The sequence below is a fragment of the Rhea americana genome, unplaced genomic scaffold, assembly GCF_003343005.1.
Source record: "Rhea americana isolate MKP2758 unplaced genomic scaffold, rheAme1 scaffold_34, whole genome shotgun sequence".
Classification (NCBI taxonomy): Eukaryota; Metazoa; Chordata; class Aves; order Rheiformes; family Rheidae; genus Rhea; species Rhea americana.
The window spans coordinates 2136173-2153852 of NW_028186468.1; the positions used below are offsets into that span (position 1 = coordinate 2136173).

A 17680-nucleotide genomic window follows, 5' to 3' on the forward strand; every position below is an offset into this window, starting at 1 on the left:
AATCTCCTGTATTAACAGTACATCAAAACTAGTTCCCCGAAGAATAAGGCTAATTTTCTAACCCAGTCAACCCTCACTTTGAAGTCTGGATTGGGATAGTGATGAAAAGTTTCTGCAGAGGTTGAAGTACTGAGCCTTAAAGCATTCTTTATTCTTCCAGTATAATGATGGCAAATCTACCTTCTCTCGTTTCAGACTTTTGAATAAGTCTCTAAAGCAGAAATAGGCAAAGTTTCACCTTGCTGTGCTTAACTCTTTCAGTTCCTTTCCCTTCTAGATCTTGTCCACCTGCTGATAGTCTTACACGTCATCTTATTTCAAGATTTTAATTAATCTTATGAAAATGAAACTGTTAGCAAGGCTTTTCACTCCCAGAAGTAATTTCTTTTGCATATATAATAGGCTTTTGTTAAAGTTGCTTAATAAATTATATCCAGTGTTTGAAGATGGAAGCTATGCAGGATTTRTCTGTCCCTGTAATACCAAAAAGCTGGTATAGGTCTGTTTGAGGAGGATGGTCCTACTTGGAGAGCCAGCAACTACTGTACCTTTTCTCTGTGCAGGAGGGTTCTACAAGSCCTTTCCTGTCCCGCTGCTTTGCCATAGGGCGGCTTGTGCTTGCCAGGCCCTCGCTGTCCACCGTTGTCCTCCCTCTGGCTATTGACTTGCTTGCTGGCAGCGGCGTAAAACCATCTGCAATGACTGCACCCCAGCCTGCCTGAGTGCATTTTCTGCCCAGGTCGGGGAGGATGGGTCAGAACCAGGTGATGGCCTTTGTAAATCTTTGCTTTGCCTCTGCTGAGCTGTCTCCTTCTGCTGTAAACTTCTCTGCAAAATATTCAGCTGCACGTTTTGCTGCCTCTTCACTCCAGCAGCATGCAAAACCATTCTTGCATTCATTGAAGGGGACTCTCTTTAGATAAAATATAGAAAGAAGTGACGTAGTCTCATAAATCATCACCTCTAAATATTGAGAAAATATTTTTTGAAAATAGAATGATACCATGAGCTGGTGTAAGTGAAAGTTAGCCTGTCATCTTCCAGGGTGTAAGCTGTCATTACCTCCATCCCTGGTGTACCCTTCTCCGGACTGTCTCCCTTCACTGTTTTCTTGGTGCTCATGATTAAGAATTGCTTCCAAGTGCTCATAATTAAGCAGAATTCAGGTGGGTGTGTAATAACTAGTGCAGTTCATATGTTGGAGTTTGGATGTGTGTAGATGTTGTGTGAACTTTAGTCATTGGACCTTTCACATCTGCACCCCATCTGCTATTCCAGCTCTGCCTGGAGCTGTGTCTGACTTGGTAGTGTCATTTCAATGGAGAAACCAAGGAGAAAGGTGAACAGAGGAGAAAAATAGTAGTAACTTTAATAACTAGTTTTTTTTTAAAAAAGAAGAGAGTTTAAAAAAATAATTCAAATAATTTGTTAGCAGGCCAGAATGTACTGGCTGTTGCAATGTTGCAAAGTTTATAAGCTGAATGATTGGACGCGGTTTAAAGGAGTTGTCAGTCTGTCTTCACTGTGATGTCTCTGAAGCACTGTGAAGTTTTAGGATCTATTAATACAAATGACTATTTTGGGGTATTATGTTGAAGTGCACTAGGACAATATGGGTGGCAGTATTGGTTGTCATCTCTGGCTTGGCGTTTCTGTTGGTTTCATTGATGTGCGCCTCAGAAATGTGAACCAAAAAAACTCCTCCAGCATCAAAAATTGCTGGGTTTCTGGATAAGAAAATGTTAACTCCTGTGACTTCCAGTTCAAGCAATAAGTTGAAAGGCAGAAGACTGCCAAGTTAAATGAATTAACTCACTTGTAATAAGATGCCAAAGGCACTAACTTGCCACCTTTTGATGGTAGCTATGTTTACTGGCTTACAGCAGGCTTAATTATAGAAAATCTATACACTGACTCAAATCCTATTTCCGTCTTTTGCATATGCATCTCTAAGATAGAAAATCAAAGATAAGAGAGACCTGTAAATGATTCAGGGTATTTAAATGAGTAACAAAAATTATTTATGGAGCTAAATGACTATCTTCAAAATTAGCAAAAATTATGGTAATGTCTGGGAATTAACAAAAATTATGGTAATGTTTGGGGAATGCTATTGGAAACACTTGTAGCTTCTGGATGAACATGCTTTTGGACAGCTGGAGGAGAATAAACAAGCCCACATAATGCATGTCCTTATGCCTTATGTGGGAACTGATAACATAGGACAGAGTCAGTCTGATGATGCCCTGACTGCCTCTGTGGGATTAAATTGCCTAATCAGCTCCCAGAAGTTCTGCACCTGATATTTCTTTCTGCTTATGCTGAACATAAAACATTTGGGTAATTATCTGGGCTGCAGAGCTGTGTGAAGATAACAGTTCCTTAATACTCTTTGCAGGGGGGTAAGTTCCTCCATTTCTGGTCAATGAGGTGCCCAAAACAGTTAGTGCAGAGTTTTAAAGCTTTAAAAGAAGTTATTTATTACTTGAAATAAGATTCAGATTCCTTGTGTTCAGACTGAAATGGGTTTATTGGGGCAGGTGGGGATGTAGTGCACTTATTTGGCTTGTTTGGGGTCTCTGGCAAGGGGCTGGGGGCTGCCGCCGCCTCTGCCGAAACCCGGGGGATAAATGGGCTCGTGCAGCGCTGTTTCAGACAGTGCAGATGTGGGCGCGTGCTCCTGTCATCGCGACTTACCGACGCGCTCTGGGTTTGCGTTTCAAATTCCGCTGAACGGTGAGGCGAGGAAGGATGGGAGACGGGGACTGTGCGATGGAGAACGCCGTAGGCTGGCACGAGCGCGGCCGGGACGCCGACCTGTGCAGGGCTTGTGTCGTGGCGGCTGCGTATCGCCCGCTCCCAGCCGCTGGGGCTTGCGGTAGCTGTGGTACGTAGCCTTCTGTGCAGACACGAGTCTGCCAAAATAAAGCTCCCTCCAGGAGGGGGTCGTTTTCGGATAAGATAGTGAGAGGCAGAAATAAATAATGATGGGGAAGATAAGTGTGAAAGAAGGACAAGGAAGATAGGAGTAAGACGATTACTCATCCGAGAGCCTGCATCTCAGTTCAACAAAAGTTCTTTTTTGTTTTTGGGCTTGCTGGGATTTTCATAAGATCAGTAAGTTCCAAGTTAAGGCAGTATTTCAGATCTCATTACTATCCTGTCGACAAGGCAAGTCTTTTATCTATATTCTTTTTTCCCTGGCAAAAAACAAGGATTCTTTTATAATCCTGCACAGGATAGTAGAAGGAGGCTTTGCTTGCTCTAAGTGTTGCATGGTTAATAGCAAGTTGCAGAGCTTATTGGCAAATCTTACTGGTACGTCAGCCTGAGTGCTYCTGACTGCTAAAATTAAAGGCTGGCACGCTGCTCCAGCTATGCTCAACATTCGCAAAATGAATGAACTTCTCATGCCTGATYGTGTGCTTTCACACCGTACTGACTGCTGGAAATAAGAGCAGGAGGAAAAATGTTAAAGGTTCACAGGCAAGGAAAGTGCAATTGCTTTCCAGTAATAGTCTGGCACTAACCATGATTTAAAAGTCAAGTAAGTATGAAGGCCCTGAATGAGCAGAAGCACTCCTGAAGTGTAGTTGTTTATCTGAAAAATGATTCAAATGGCATTATGGAGTATCTTGTTGAATGTCACAGTGATTTCCAGAACTCGCATTCCCGCTTTAAACACAGAAAGGGGAGAGGAAGGATACTGCCAAATCTGGAAAATACAATCTGGAGTCTGATCGATGCAAGCTTTTTCTTCTTTTGCCTCGTGGGTGGACAAAATTAGAGCATCACTTGCGTTAGTTTGTTYCTAGTGTTGCAGTAATACCCTTGGTGATTCCTGCTTTTGTGTGTAGTAATCTTTTGACCAGGTGTGGGTGGCTGGAAGGGGCTGATGCACAGGCAAGAGAGAAACAGGTTRCCTATCTTTGTGTGGCTCTTCATGCCTTGTGGCAGTAAAAATGCAAAGGTTAGACATTACRGTGAAAATAATACAGAAATCAGGAGGAGTTTTTCTTGCAGCAAAATTTCTTAATGATACCCTTCAGGATTTTGGAAACCTTCAAGGCAGTGTTACCCTCTTCCATCACCTGATAACCCATTTGCAACAACAGAGAATTAAACTGTGCAGATTTGTCATGCTAGTATGTTATCACATCTAGCAAGTGAAGCTGAGAGAGACTGGAGAGACTTTCTGGGTTGTACACGTGTGCGCGTGTTTACACTGCTCGGCTTTCTAGATAGTTTAAACTCTCCCATATAGGCTGTGCTGTTAAATCTGTGGAAGGGAAGCAGACAAATRTTCTCAGTGTTGACCCAGTAGATGAACGCAAGTGTGGCTGACGTGGCCRTCTGGGAAGTAGGAAAAAGCAGGCYCCCCTAATGGGAGGAGGGCGTAGTGGTATTTTGCTTTGATCAGAAAGGCATTAGACGCTTCCTGGCTCTGGGAAGGTTGAGTGCCAGATGTTGTTAGACACTGAGTATAGGCTTAGTGCCATCTGCGATGTGGGCTGTAGGAAAGGGGACACTGAACTGCTGTAAGYTGCTACCATGGTGTTGCTGAAGTGCTGGGGCAGGTACGATTTACACTGGCTGATGAGCTGCCCGAGTTCATTATGGTGGAGGGAGGTCTAGGATTTCATTTTCTACGGTACTTTGACCATTCCCATCTCCTTTTCCCCTTAAGAGTCAGTCAAAACAAAGCCCATTTTAAAAGAAATGAATGTACAAAATGTGAAACGTAAGGATCTTTTACAAAGTGTCTTTTACAGTGCTGCGGACATAAAACAGGGCAGTGGAAGATAAGCCATTATGTATGTTGAGGAAGCCTAAGAATAAAGATTATAGGCAAACAGTCTACCTTTCTTTACAAGGCCTTGATTTACATCCCTGAAATCTCAAATTTAGCTATTACAATGAAGTCCTGTTGCAGACAGAGCTGACTTTTTATCACCACTTAAAATCTAATTAATCCGTATTGAAGCACAAAGATTTCTGTTGTGTTTTAGGGTGAGGGGTCATAGAGCCTTCTTTGTTCATCCGCAGGCTTGTAATCATCAGGCATTGGGATATAATTTTACCAAGCAAATTGGAAGGTAGCAGATCAAATCCTTATCGGAAAGCCTAACTCATGGTTTAGCGAAGTCCTTCATCCTTTATGTGAAACACTATATTCATGAAGAACAAAAAAGTGTTTCAGAGCATACAAAGGGTTAACAGCAAAGGCTTATATTTGGGGCACCAGAGAACTAAAAATCATCCTAGCTTCCACCACCACCAAAGGCAGCAGTTGTTACAGAACTGCTGGGCAGACATTGCTCCTCAGGCTTTTAGGACTCTGCTCTTAAAATGGCTTTGGTCTATCGACCTATGATGCAATTAAGTGGCATATTATTATCGCTGTTGGGATGGGTCCTGTCCTGTCTCACTACCTACTTACCTCAGTGGAAGAACCTTAACTTGGAACTGAATGAACTGGAGATCTGGACCATGGGACTCTGGCAAGCTTGTGTTGTCCAGGAAGAAGGGGGGATGCAGTGCAAGGACTTTGATTCTTTCTTAGCTTTGCCTCCAGARCTCAGAATTTCTAGGGTTTTGATGTTTTTTTCCAATGGACTGGGGCTTTTGGGTCTCTTGCTCTCAGGATCTGGGTTGGACTGCTTGAAAATTGGTGAAAGACACCAGGAGCTAAAGAAACGGCTGTTGCTGTTTGGAGGAATGTTCTTCTGGATATCGGGGATTACAGCTATTGTCCCAGTTTCTTGGGTTGCCCATTCCACAGTCCAGGAATTTTGGGATGAGAGTGTACCAGATATTGTCCCCAGGTGGGATTTTGGGCAAGCATTATTTGTTGGCTGGCTTGCTGGATTTTGTCTTATATTAGGAGGATCCCTACTTAATTGCACAATCTGTTCAACTGAAGTCCATCCATCTTCGGTCCATTATGCTGTGGCGGAATTGCAAGATCAGTGTCAACACTTGGAAACTGAAACTAGGCCTGAAAATTGAAGGGTTTTAGTAGTACAGAAAGGCTGCCCTATCTCTTTCAAACTCTCGTGCAAGGCAGCTGCTTGTTCCGCTAGTAATTCAAAGGACTCTTTGTTGCCTAGCTGATTTGCTAAATTTATGTCTGTTTTTTTTTTTTTCCATAACTGGTATTTGAAAGCAGTGTTTTCTCACCTACAGAACTGTTTAAAACTTTGTTTCACAGCACGATGCTGAAGTTTTTCATAGCTTGCACAGAAAAGATGCTTTTACTTTTTCAACTGTATAGTAGAATTCTAAAAATGAATAAGCATGTTCCCTTACATTTTGGCTTTTAACCAAAGTAGGTTTCCTTTTCATATAAAACCAATTAAATGAGCCTCAAAGCTTTACTCCCTATTGCAATTTTCCACCTGCCTAATGCAGTGACATATGAGCTTGAGTTTTCACACCCTGAACAGCCTGCATTATGTACATTGCCTCAAATAGCTCTTCTGAGTGCTTGAAAACTGTTGAGTTGCCTAAGAAAACTGTGTAGCTGAAACACTAGCAAGATGTGCAGAAAGCTTTTCGTGCATGGGGTATTGCTGTGGGTTCTTCATGTCCAGTAAGTTTTCCTAATCTAGCGGCCTAAATGGCACGTACGAGTTATTGTAGGTGTTTTGCAAACTGCATGCTTTATGCACCCAAAAGGAAGGCTGAGAGGCAGCTCTTCAAAAGTACTTACTTACAATATCTTTTTTCAACAGAGGAACTGAGTCTTGTATGTCCTATAAAAGGCTTCTATAGCATCAATGTTGTTCTGACCATGCAAACTTTCTGACTTTYTGAGTAAATGATGTTATTCAACCAGGCACAGTGCAGACAGCTTCATTTGTTGCAAGTAAAACTGTATCAATGTGCTATTTAGACTACCTTAGACATGTGATTCCTAACATAGATTTATAACACAAAGCATGAGATGCTAAAATTAGCAGAACTGTTGTAATGTTTAAGCAGACTGATGGAAAGCAAAGTAAGTCTAGGCTTTTTTTTTTTTTAAAAAAAAAAAACTATGAAATATGAGCCCAGCTGTGGCCACCCCCTCCACTTACTGGTTCACCACACTACTTCCCTGTTCCCCAAACTCTGCACATGGAACCAGGTAATATGTCTTGCAAATGCCGGAGGGGGAGGAGTGTGTCATGCTTTATAAAGCATTGTTTTAACTTTTACGTATATTCATTAGTGACAATACAGTCTGAAAAAAACCAAGCAGTTTAGCCCTTCTACGTCTGCTAAAAAATGAACTTAGTTCACAGAGGCAGGCTGCAGTTAATTGGATTACTGTTGTCTGTAGTAGGATGGATTTTAACTGGTGCCTGTAACTATTTGCCGGATTGGAAAAATCTCAATTTAGACTTAAATGAACTGGAGACTTGGACCATGGGACTCTGGCAAACATGTATAGTCCAAGACGGAGGAGGAACACAGTGTAAAGATTTTGATTCTTTCCTAGCTTTGCCTGTAGAATTCAAGGTTTCCAGGATTTTAGTATCTGCATCAAATGGACTAGGACTTGTGAGCCTTGCGATCTCTAGTTTTGGCTTGGACTGCCTAAAAGTGGAGGATACAGAGCAGAAATTAAAGAAACGACTGTTGCTACTTGGAGGAGTACTCCTATGGATGTCTGGAGCTCTGGCCTTAGCCCCTGTTTCTTGGGTTGCCCATGTTATCATCCAGGAATTTTGGGATGAAGATATCCCAGAGATTGTGCCCAGATGGGAAATGGGGGATGCAATGTTCAGTGGCTGGTTTGGTGGATTTTTTATAATTCTAGGAGCATCCCTACTCCTCTCCACCGCCTGCTCATCGACTGGCCATCCGTTACCAGAGCAGTATACAATGGCGGATCTACAAGATACTCATCAACACGTGGAAATTAGAAGATTTTAAAAAGGGTAGATACCAGGTTTTCAGATTTTATTCTTGCATGACAGTAAGAAAGGTCTGCTGAACAGACAGGTTACTGCTTACAAGATACTAGAGAGATGTTTTTCTTACTATACTTTCTTTAATAACTGTATACTTCAGTAACTGTTTACCTTGCCTTTAACTACTTACTACTTTAATTACTACTTAACTAACTGATGAGCTATACCGATCTGATTAAGTTACCATGCTTTCTTCCAAAACCTGATCAATTGCTGCTTTAGAATAGACAAGCATAAAATTTTGGATCTCGGGCTGCATGGAGGTTTGACYGTCTGTTATATGGCAGAATGCCTATTGACTTAGAGGGTCTGCTTCAGTATCTTGCTTAGAACAGTAACATTAGCTTAAGTCCTCAGACAGTGTGTTGTGCCAGCTCAACAGGCATTACAAAGAATGAACAGGGTGTAATTTGAAATGAAATTCCACAGACCTTTACCATTTATATTAGGGTAAACTAAACCTTCTCAGTGTCATGTAATACAAGATTCCCCTCTCTCTGTGAGAGTGAGAATATGCAGCTGAACRTATCCCAGCACAAAGTCTCTCAAAAGAAAGCCAGGTCACAGTATTTTTTTAGTAAGATGCTGTCTGGTGGAGAGTTGACCACGCTTATTGCCATTGCAGTTTTTACTTAATGAATGTAAAGAACTAACTCCAAGTGTATGAATCACTTTTCTTTTTAACTTATCCTAAGACTTGTCAGTGATTGATGTGAACTTTCTATAAATTGCAGTGACTTTAGGTTGACAAAGCTGTAGCAACCATCTGTTCCTACAAAGAGCATATAAAGACATAGAACAGCAATAAAAGGATGAAAGAAAACACTAGTCTGAGAAAGAGCTTTCTTTTTTTAAAAAAATGTATTTTCCAATCACTGAAACACATGAAAAAGTGCAGAGACAAGTTAATCTATGTGATGTATTTGCATACTCTTACAGACAAAATTAGAACAGAAACACATTCAGAATATAACCTGATTAAATATTTAGTTCAGTCCTGAGCATTTGATATTTAATACAGTATAAACATAGCAATAGTAAAAAAGGATCTTTAAAATTATTTCATTTGTATCCTCTCTGAATTTCTGCTAAAATTTCCTCATTTGGCTAGTCTTGTAATATTTAGATTTTGATGCATGCATCTGCAGTGACATTGGTACCTGGAAACAGAACTAATTATGTTCATTATACCCTGCTGTGCAGAGTAAATTCTACTTAAAGAGTACTATTTGTAAGTTTAAACTGACAGGGGTTTATCCATATGCATTTCAGTTTATTCTGTTGAGTGTTTCAAGTGTGAATAGTTTGAATAATAAAAAATACCCAAACCCAGAACTGTTTAAAAGCTGTCTATAAAGCATGTTCAGCACTACTGATTTGGGAAGTGAGGATCATCACTATGTTTAACTCYCTCATTTTTCAATGAGAGTTTTGCAAGCTGAAGCCAGCAATACTTCAATTTTGGCTTCGCCCTGTACTTATCAGGTGGTAATACTTCTTTGAAAGTTATTCAACATGTGAGGGAAAAACATGTAATCTGGCAAGAATTTAGAAAGCTCTAAATATTTTCCACAAATAGCATCCTTAATGTCAAACATTTTTATGGCCAGAACTGAACTATATTAAACAGAACATAAATAAGACTGTAAATAAATAAAAGAAAAAATCATAAAGTACACCTCTAAACATCATTCTACAAACATCTTATATAATAAAATTGAGAAGTTGAAAGAGTCAACCTTCATTTCACCTCTACATTAAATAATTTCAGATTGGTTTTTTAAAATTTGACCTTTTGAACATGAATGGTATCTCAAACCCAAGAAACCAAAAACAAATGGGGCACTCATGAAAGATACTCAGCCAGCCATCTTGCCCAAAACAGTGTAATGTTTGCCTGTGCATTTACAAGAATTGATRTATTTGTACATAAGAGAATCCTTGGGTGAGGCTTACACAGATCTCTCGTCACAGAATCATCACTTTGAATTTGAGATAGCTGCTACAATATTGTGATTATATTCTCTTGCAGTGTCTCACAAAGTAATTACAGCCTTTTGAAAGATGAAGACCATGTGTTTTGTGGCTTGTTGCTTGGGAAGAAAACTTTCACCAGTGACTTAAGATATATCTGAGTGCAACAATTATTTCATTTTTTACTTAATGTTATCTGCAGTGTCTAGCTACTTATGCAGTACACACAGATAACCCCAACTGCTTTACCTGGACAGGGTGGACAGGGCTTTTTAAATMCCTTATGCTACCTCTAATGTTCTGTAATAAAAAAAACAAAAAACAACAAACAAACAAAACCCCAAAAGCTGATGCAGCTTCCCAGCTGGTTGGTTCAGGTAAGATAAATCTAAAACTTGCTACTCACTTTTACTTAAGACACCTGTGCAACCTGAACTGCATTACTGGGTCATACTGTGTATTTTTAAAGATGGTATTTATGTTACTTCAATAAGTTAAGCCTCCCCAGTCAGTAACTTCTCTTTTTCAGAAAGGGTTTATGATACCAATAGAACTTCTGATATCTGAGTTAGTATGTGACAGAGTGAAAGATTTTCCTTCTGGTACAAATACTTTAATGAAAAAATCCCCATAAGTAAATTTTTTTTACATTTTCCTAGTTGGTAATAGACAACCTCCAGGACAAAAAACTACACTTAAAAATGAGAGTTTCTTTATATTGCAGTGGATACAACTATTCTGATTTCAGTATTGGTATTATAAATTTGATTCAGCTTCCAGTTCAGAAAGCAGCTGCCCTTTTGGTAGTCTCATCAACATTTTAGGGTTACTTGCCTGCTTTGCCTTTCCATACTCCCTGCAGATGCAAGAAACCTTTTAGTGCAGGTTAAAGTACTGTACATTCACTGAACTCAGTCTCTTCCTACAAAGAATTAAAAAAACAAAACCAGAAGAAACTTGTGTTTCAGAAACAAATTCCAATATGATGTTGAATCTAATTAGCAGCTGTTGTGAGGCAGCCTTGATGTTTTGGAAAGGAGCTTGCWCTTACGGTTAGCTTCAAACTATAAAAGTCACACTCGTACAAAAATATTGCATGGCAAAACAGCCATCTTCACAGTCTGCTCACATGAAAACAGTGAAAAGATAAACAATCTTCTGTTGAACKTAGTATTTCTCAACACAGTGCGGTTCAACAGGATACATGCTTAGTACTGCCTTTGTTCCTTTGTTCCATCTTTACAAAATAAAAGCACACATGCAATACATACAAACTGTACAAAATCAGCATCAGTATACCAAAATTAATCTACTTTGGTTTTCCGGTTGTTGGGTTTTTGCCTTTTTTTTTTTTTTTAGCATAGAAGAATTAAATTCACTGTATTTTACAAATAACCATATCAATGATGAATGTAAAATAGATCTTTAAAAGCAGGTCACTAGAACTACAAAGTTCATCTAAAAAAGATGAGCAAGTAGAAAACCACTTCAATGAAAATGCACAATTAGACATCATCAGCTGGAAGGGCTGGTATACTGATCCTTGCTCTTGTGAAGTATGCTATCTTCTCCCTAAATTCAGAAAAGAAAACAACTTACTAGTTTATTATTTATCACTCCAACGTCATCTGCAGTTGAGTTCCTGATGTTACAGCAYAGTTCTTTAAAATACGAGTTTGCAAAACACATAGTGAATTTATTTACAACAAATGTAGTTGTCAGAGCAGCATGACATTACTCCTTTGTTAGGCAAATTTATGTAAAATGCAACTTCAATTTTGAACAAGAAAAAAATCAGTACTTCARTAGTGACTGAAATACTGACCTAGTCACTGTACTTCCTAATGGCATTTCAGAGGAGGTAGGAAAAGGCAAAAAAACCCACTTGATCCTGACTTTGGAGAGGGAAGAAGCATTAAGAATAAGGTCTGGACAAGCTCAGAAGCAGAACTGTCATCCCATTCTCCAAATGCTACCCTGGTGCTGTTATTATTTCTGCCTCCTTTAGACTGAGAGATTACTGAAGCACAAGGCAGCTGCGCTGCACCCATTTGCCTGCCAGCAATCTAGGGAGGAGATGACAAATTCGGAGGTTAAGAATTAAAACTCAGAAAAGACATTTTTCTTAAGTGTCAGAATGTCTCCGTGCGATTAGTCTCTGAGGCTAAACCACTGTAACAAGCCCAACTAGCAGGATGAGTACAATTCAGCCTTGGAGGTGGTAACTACTTGTCTATTAGACTAAACCATGTTGTCAACTGCCTAAACTCGAGTTCCAGTCAAGAATAGTACCTCAAAGCAAAATCAGCTCTGTAAACTCAGTTCCTGGGCTAATTGTGTGGTGATCAGAAAATAAAGGAGAATGAAGTTTTACATGCTCTTCTCGTRGAGCAGTGGTGATCCCTTCAGCACACTTACCTCCAACATCTGTGAACAGTGCAGGATCAAAGCAAGAGAAGCTTTCAGTGTGCGCCTTATAGGCTCTTATTTGCTTATGGATTTCTTAAAATTATTTACAACAAACAAGTTTAAGAAAAAATAAATCCAAATTTATTAGCAGCTTGCGTTAGCTTCCTACACAGGAATCCAGAAATCAAACTTTAAAAACCTGTGTTAAGACATAACTGCAAACTAATTTCATTTGTTTTATCACTATCTGGAAAAGTATTGTATAAAAATAAATTGTTGATTGAAAAATATCACAGCAGRCTGCTGGCCTGCCAATTGTGTCCAGACTACTAGGAATCAACTCCAGTTAAAACTGTGATTTGAGACAAACTGTTTATTCTGGCTTATTCTAAGTGAGAGAGCCAAACTAATTGCTTCATGTCCTGTCTGCTGCTCCTAGATAGAGACCGACCCTGATCTCCCTTAAACGCAGCAGTCTTGAGCAAGACGCAAGTAATGTTTCACCAGTTTCCTGATCAAATGTGTACTGTCCAGTTCTCCTCAGTGGCTGATGTGCTTCGGGCACCTGGCATCACTGAAAAAGTCTGTGTTACTTAAAGCACAGAGGCATCTTACCACGGGTCAGTGAGCCATGGTGACAGGTCATGAATATGCTTAGCCCACAGCAGATGCAGCATAGTGTCATGAAGCGTTTCGCCCCTCCACAGCTCAGCTGACAYACAGCCACTTCTGTCGCATGAGCATGTTAGCCTGGTCCTTTGAATCCACAACTTTTAGCTGTGTTAGAAACGAATGATGTTTCTTGCAGCCCAAGACTGAGTGATGTTTTTTTAAATAATAGCACAGAGCATGTTGGATTATATTTTGAAATAATTTCTGTTACTTTACTGCAGGAAAAAGAGTCCAAAAAGCAGAACAGGCCATACCTGAATGACTGCACTTGCAGTGGCACTTTCTGGCTCTGCTCCCGTAACCGACATACATCCTTGGAAGCTTTCCTCATCAGTTTCTCTGCACTTAAACCCTGCTTCTGTTCTTCCTTTGACTGTTCAGCCTGTAAAAGAAAAAAATGACTATATTTTGATAATACTGAGTAACTGCTCATTTCAAATAAACGACCTGTGTCAAGCAAAATCTCTGTACAAAGGGTCAGCAAAATAAAAGACTCCTGTCACAGGCCTATGAATTGGGCACTTAAATAAGATAACAGAAATTTTCCTAAAAAATAAATAGAAAAAAAGCCATGCTATGACAGCTGGTTACCAGTTGTCATAAGGTTGAATGAGCTATTTCTTAAGGGTATAGCAAGACAATAGCTGTATTTGCATGAACAAATGCTGTCTAACCAAATGTCTTTTTAGAACTGAGACAGTGATTTTTCTCTCCATGTAAAACAGGAAACCAGAAGTGTTAGCAAAGTTGCCTGTCCCTGATCTGACATGACAGACAAAAAGACATGCTCTCTAAGTATACATCCAGGTTTCGTTATCCTTGTATTTAAAGTAAAAATCCATGAACTCTTACTTGTACTTTTATTCATGACGAGACACCTGTTTTAAAGAGAAATTAAATTAACCTGTTATTCAAACATAYGCCTATTCTAATACACGCAATAACACTTCCATTTTTTGTTAAAGCAATGCTGAGATGCAGTAGCCACAGAAAGAAGCACCAGGGATCGAAGACATGTTTTTATATTGCTTTCAACCAACTGGAAGTCTAGCTTTAGCATGCACTTCAACTCAGAGGTKTTCTGTAACTTTATACAAGAAAATAATTGCTTCAGAGCACACTAAAATGCCTACATTTAACAGATTAGTATGGAAAACAAAACAATCAAAATAGCTGTTTTTCTCTGAATTATTATTTTTCACATAACCTTCTAGTATGAGAATGCTTTGCATGCTCTAAGAGTATAAAACAAAACCAAGTTAAGCTGAAGTAAGCTTCACACAGGCAGTTCCGCCTGACCGTGAGGGGGAATTTCTTCCCTGKGAGAGTGACGGAGCACTGGAGCAGGTTGCCCAGAGAGGTGGTGGAGTCTCCTTCTCTGGAGATCTTCAAGGCCCGCCTGGACGCAACCCTGTCTAACGTGCTCTAGGTGACCCTGCTGAGCAGGGCAGTTGGACTGGATSATCTCCAGAGGTCCCTTCCAACCTTACTGAGTCTATGATTCTATGATACTAAACTTACTAGCATCAACTCCTAGGGCCATACAACTAATACAACATGGATAGGAAATATGGTCAGTCATCATTAACAAGGTTATTTGTGTTACTACATACAAATTTTCTAGTCAGATCTATTTAAATCCTAGTTTTATGTCCTTGATATGGGATTAAAAAACTGAAAGCAGGAGATACAAAGTCAACAGTATTTTGTAGACAAAGGATGTATTTTTGCATTTTCTGTCACCTCAGATTAGGAGCAGGCCTTTCCTAACCCATGAATCCTTTATCAGATCCTGCAAATAACAGCTGAAGTGATCTGGACTAAATAGGAGGGGAAAGATAAGAGCTCCCAAAGGCTGTCTTAGTTATAATCGTTTCCATCTCAGCAGTCCCTTCTGGCTTGCTTCTCTCTAGAGCTGGAGATTTTGATTACCCAGCAATGCCCTCTCAGTCCTAATGGTAGTTAAGTCATAGTCCTAGCAGAGAGGTTCACTTAAGCTGCTGAAAAGCACGGATTTTGCATGTGGATAAAGGCTGATTCTTTACTTGCATTGCAGCCGAGCCAAAGCCAAGGCAATCGCTACAGTAAGCGGAACAACCACCTGGTACAAGAGATCTAGGATCTTTTCTTGACCTGACCACTGCTGAGCAGCTAGCTAACTACCAGTAAGTARCAGTATTTCTGTACTTCCCTACTGCTCTCTCTATTCCGTATTTCTATATCAAACACTGCCACATCAAGACTAGTTCACAGCTGTACCATCCACCATTTTGGTGATAGATTATTACTTTTAAGAGTTATTTCAACTTTGTCAGTGATTTCTGAGTGTACAGTATTTTGAACAGCAGCTTTCTTTTTCCTTTTTTTTTTTGGGGGGGGGGAGGACAGTCATCTGTCTCATAGATAAAAGGCCACCCCTTTTGTGGGTTGCATGGCATGGGCAATGCCATGCTGCGTGTGCACATTTATCTTCACCCTAAATTCTGGTGACTGCTACACAAATGTTACTGTATTTTGAGTTTTGTCAGCCATCAAAATTGAGTAAGAACAGTTCATGCTCTTCAACAGTTTAAGTTTTGGAGATACTAATTTTTGGTGCTTAGCTTTAGGCATTTAAGCCAAAAATGCTATTCTGTTATCTCATATTAAAACACATACCCCAAGCCACAAAGTTGGTTTGTTACTTAGGAGTTCTTATCTCCAAGTTCACCCTTGTAGACTCCCAACAACAACACAACCAGTTAAAGAAAGTTAGCCCACGCTATCAGTTTCATACTGGGTTTCTATAGAAATTCATTTATAGCAGCATAGTGGTGCCTTCTTGAAATGCACTCTAACGATTTTACAAAAGAACACCACCATCTCAGAAACCTCCAGTCAGCTTATACTACTGTTAAGTTCTAGTCCTCCATTCCAAAATACCTATGATTTTAAAATGAAGTTAACCTATAAACACTGTTTTTCCTATTAGTTATTGAACATAAACTTGCAAACTACAACTGGAAATGTATTATTTTACATATGTCATTAGCTGTAGGTTTTATCAGCTTCCCTAGCTAATATTTATCGAGCAATAAACATACAATATGTTAGAAATTTCTACTTTTATCTTCCCCCTAATCATCCAGGAGATGCTTGAAACTGTACCACATTTCAGGTTAACAGCATAGATAAAACTTCTTTCTTCTAATAGAAAGACACACTAATACTTTGGCCACTCATTGAGTGCCAAAATCTGGCCTCAGCCAGGTTTGTACAGCTTCAGTTAAAGAGGAGGACAGATGAATCACTGTATCTGCACTTAACTTAGGCATAAGATAAAATATAAGGAATACTTTCAAAACTAAAACATTAATTCTTGTCTTGTTCAGTGTTTTTTTGTATAAAAAGAAAGTGAATCTGAAGAGAAACAGTTAATTGTATAAAACACCAAAACACTTGGAAAAGGACCTYTTTGTGGTACTAATGTCATAACTACAGATTATCTTGACATGGAAAATGTACTGAGAAGTCGTAAGAAAGATATTTAAAACTATTCACGGGAATCTTCTCTGGATTCACACAGTGAAGAAGTACTTTGGAGGACTCTAAGTGTTACTTGTATGAGAACTTAAGACTGAAACTGAACTTCAAAACACTGCACAGTTTTTCACAGAAAAGCTATCTAAACAAGAGAAAATGCTTCTGCTATACAGGAATTACCCACTGTTTTCTGATCTGCAGATACTAGTGGGCTCTGTATACTTGCTGTACTTAGGAAGGGAAGGTATGGAGTCTGTGTATTTGGCTTCAAGCAGAGTGTCTGCACACTAGGAAGCAGCCACTGAGTTTCAACATTCCCCACATACGTGGTTTCATTTTTCACTGGAGATTGCCTCAATTTCTCTGTCATTTCCAGCTGCTGCATTAGTCTGGGCCACGATAATGCCTGCAGGATCTAACAACTAATCTATGACAATGTTCTCTAGGCTGCTGCTTCGGTTCTACTAACTGAAGAGGAGACACTAACAGCAGAGTATAGCATTCGCAGGGTTGTTTGCTCCACAGGGGAAGGCTGCAATGATACTAACAGTGGAAATGTTTCTAGAAACTTTGTAAGTATTCTTCAAAGGAATGGCATAGCTGCGATCATTATTCTGGCTTTTAGCTTGAGAAGGAGGACTTAAATGCTGTGCTGCAGCCTACATATATTTTAGGAATGGATGTTTTTCCCTTTATTCCCCATCACAGTGTGTGTCACYGATGCTGATCAGTGATATCAGAGATGTAAATACTGGATACAAACCTATCTGCTACTTTGGAAGAACAACTTAAAGTATGAAAGTAAAAAACCAAAATATTTATAGTATTAAATGATGCAGAGGTGTGCTCTGTACTAGCAGGAATAGCTTTAGTGTGGGCTTAGTGTTAAATAAAGGAAACAGTTTAAAATGATGATTTCTATCCTGCATTCAGCATTAGATATATACTATAAACTTTTAAATAAGTTTAGCTATATTTCTTTTACATAAACCACAACTTTACAGGCAAAATCTTAGATCAAGTTTACACAATCAATTCAAATGAAAAAATGCATAGTTACATTATTTGATGTTAAAATTGTGTTGTTTCACTCCATTTTTGCAAGGGTTTCACAATACTTCACAATGTGCTAGAATTTTATAGCC

At 39.4% G+C, this 17680-nt stretch overlaps 4 protein-coding genes across 4 annotated transcripts in view; 2 read left to right on the forward strand and 2 right to left on the reverse strand.

Annotated features, from left to right (window-relative positions):
- The window catches only part of CDKN2AIP (CDKN2A interacting protein), a 46481-nt gene extending 43436 nt beyond the window's left edge, over positions 1–3045 (reverse strand). Inside the window, exon 1 of the mRNA XM_085311311.1 lies at positions 2698–3045. Coding sequence (XP_085167437.1) covers positions 2698–3045 — 348 coding nt within the window. The remainder of the gene's footprint in view (positions 1–2697) is intronic.
- A 2304-nt stretch (positions 3046–5349) lies between these two features.
- On the forward strand, positions 5350–6009 carry LOC146592253 (claudin-24-like). Its single transcript, XM_085311312.1, has one exon. The coding sequence runs from the start codon at positions 5350–5352 to the stop codon at positions 6007–6009; it is 660 nt and encodes a 219-aa protein (XP_085167438.1).
- A 1260-nt stretch (positions 6010–7269) lies between these two features.
- Positions 7270–7920, forward strand: LOC146592254 (claudin-22-like). The gene has a single exon (XM_085311313.1). The coding sequence runs from the start codon at positions 7270–7272 to the stop codon at positions 7918–7920; it is 651 nt and encodes a 216-aa protein (XP_085167439.1).
- Positions 7921–8800: 880 nt separating this feature from the next.
- The window catches only part of WWC2 (WW and C2 domain containing 2), a 110480-nt gene continuing 101600 nt past the window's right edge, over positions 8801–17680 (reverse strand). The window contains exons 22-23 of the mRNA XM_085311314.1: positions 13268–13395; positions 8801–11504 (exon numbers count right to left, since the gene is read on the reverse strand). Coding sequence (XP_085167440.1) covers positions 11438–11504; positions 13268–13395 — 195 coding nt within the window. The 3' untranslated portion in view covers positions 8801–11437. The remainder of the gene's footprint in view (positions 11505–13267; positions 13396–17680) is intronic.

Bases quoted from the DNA above. Each gene is read 5' to 3' on its own strand.
- LOC146592254 (XM_085311313.1), top strand. From the start codon at position 7,270: ATGAACTTAGTTCACAGAGGCAGGCTGCAGTTAATTGGATTACTGTTG.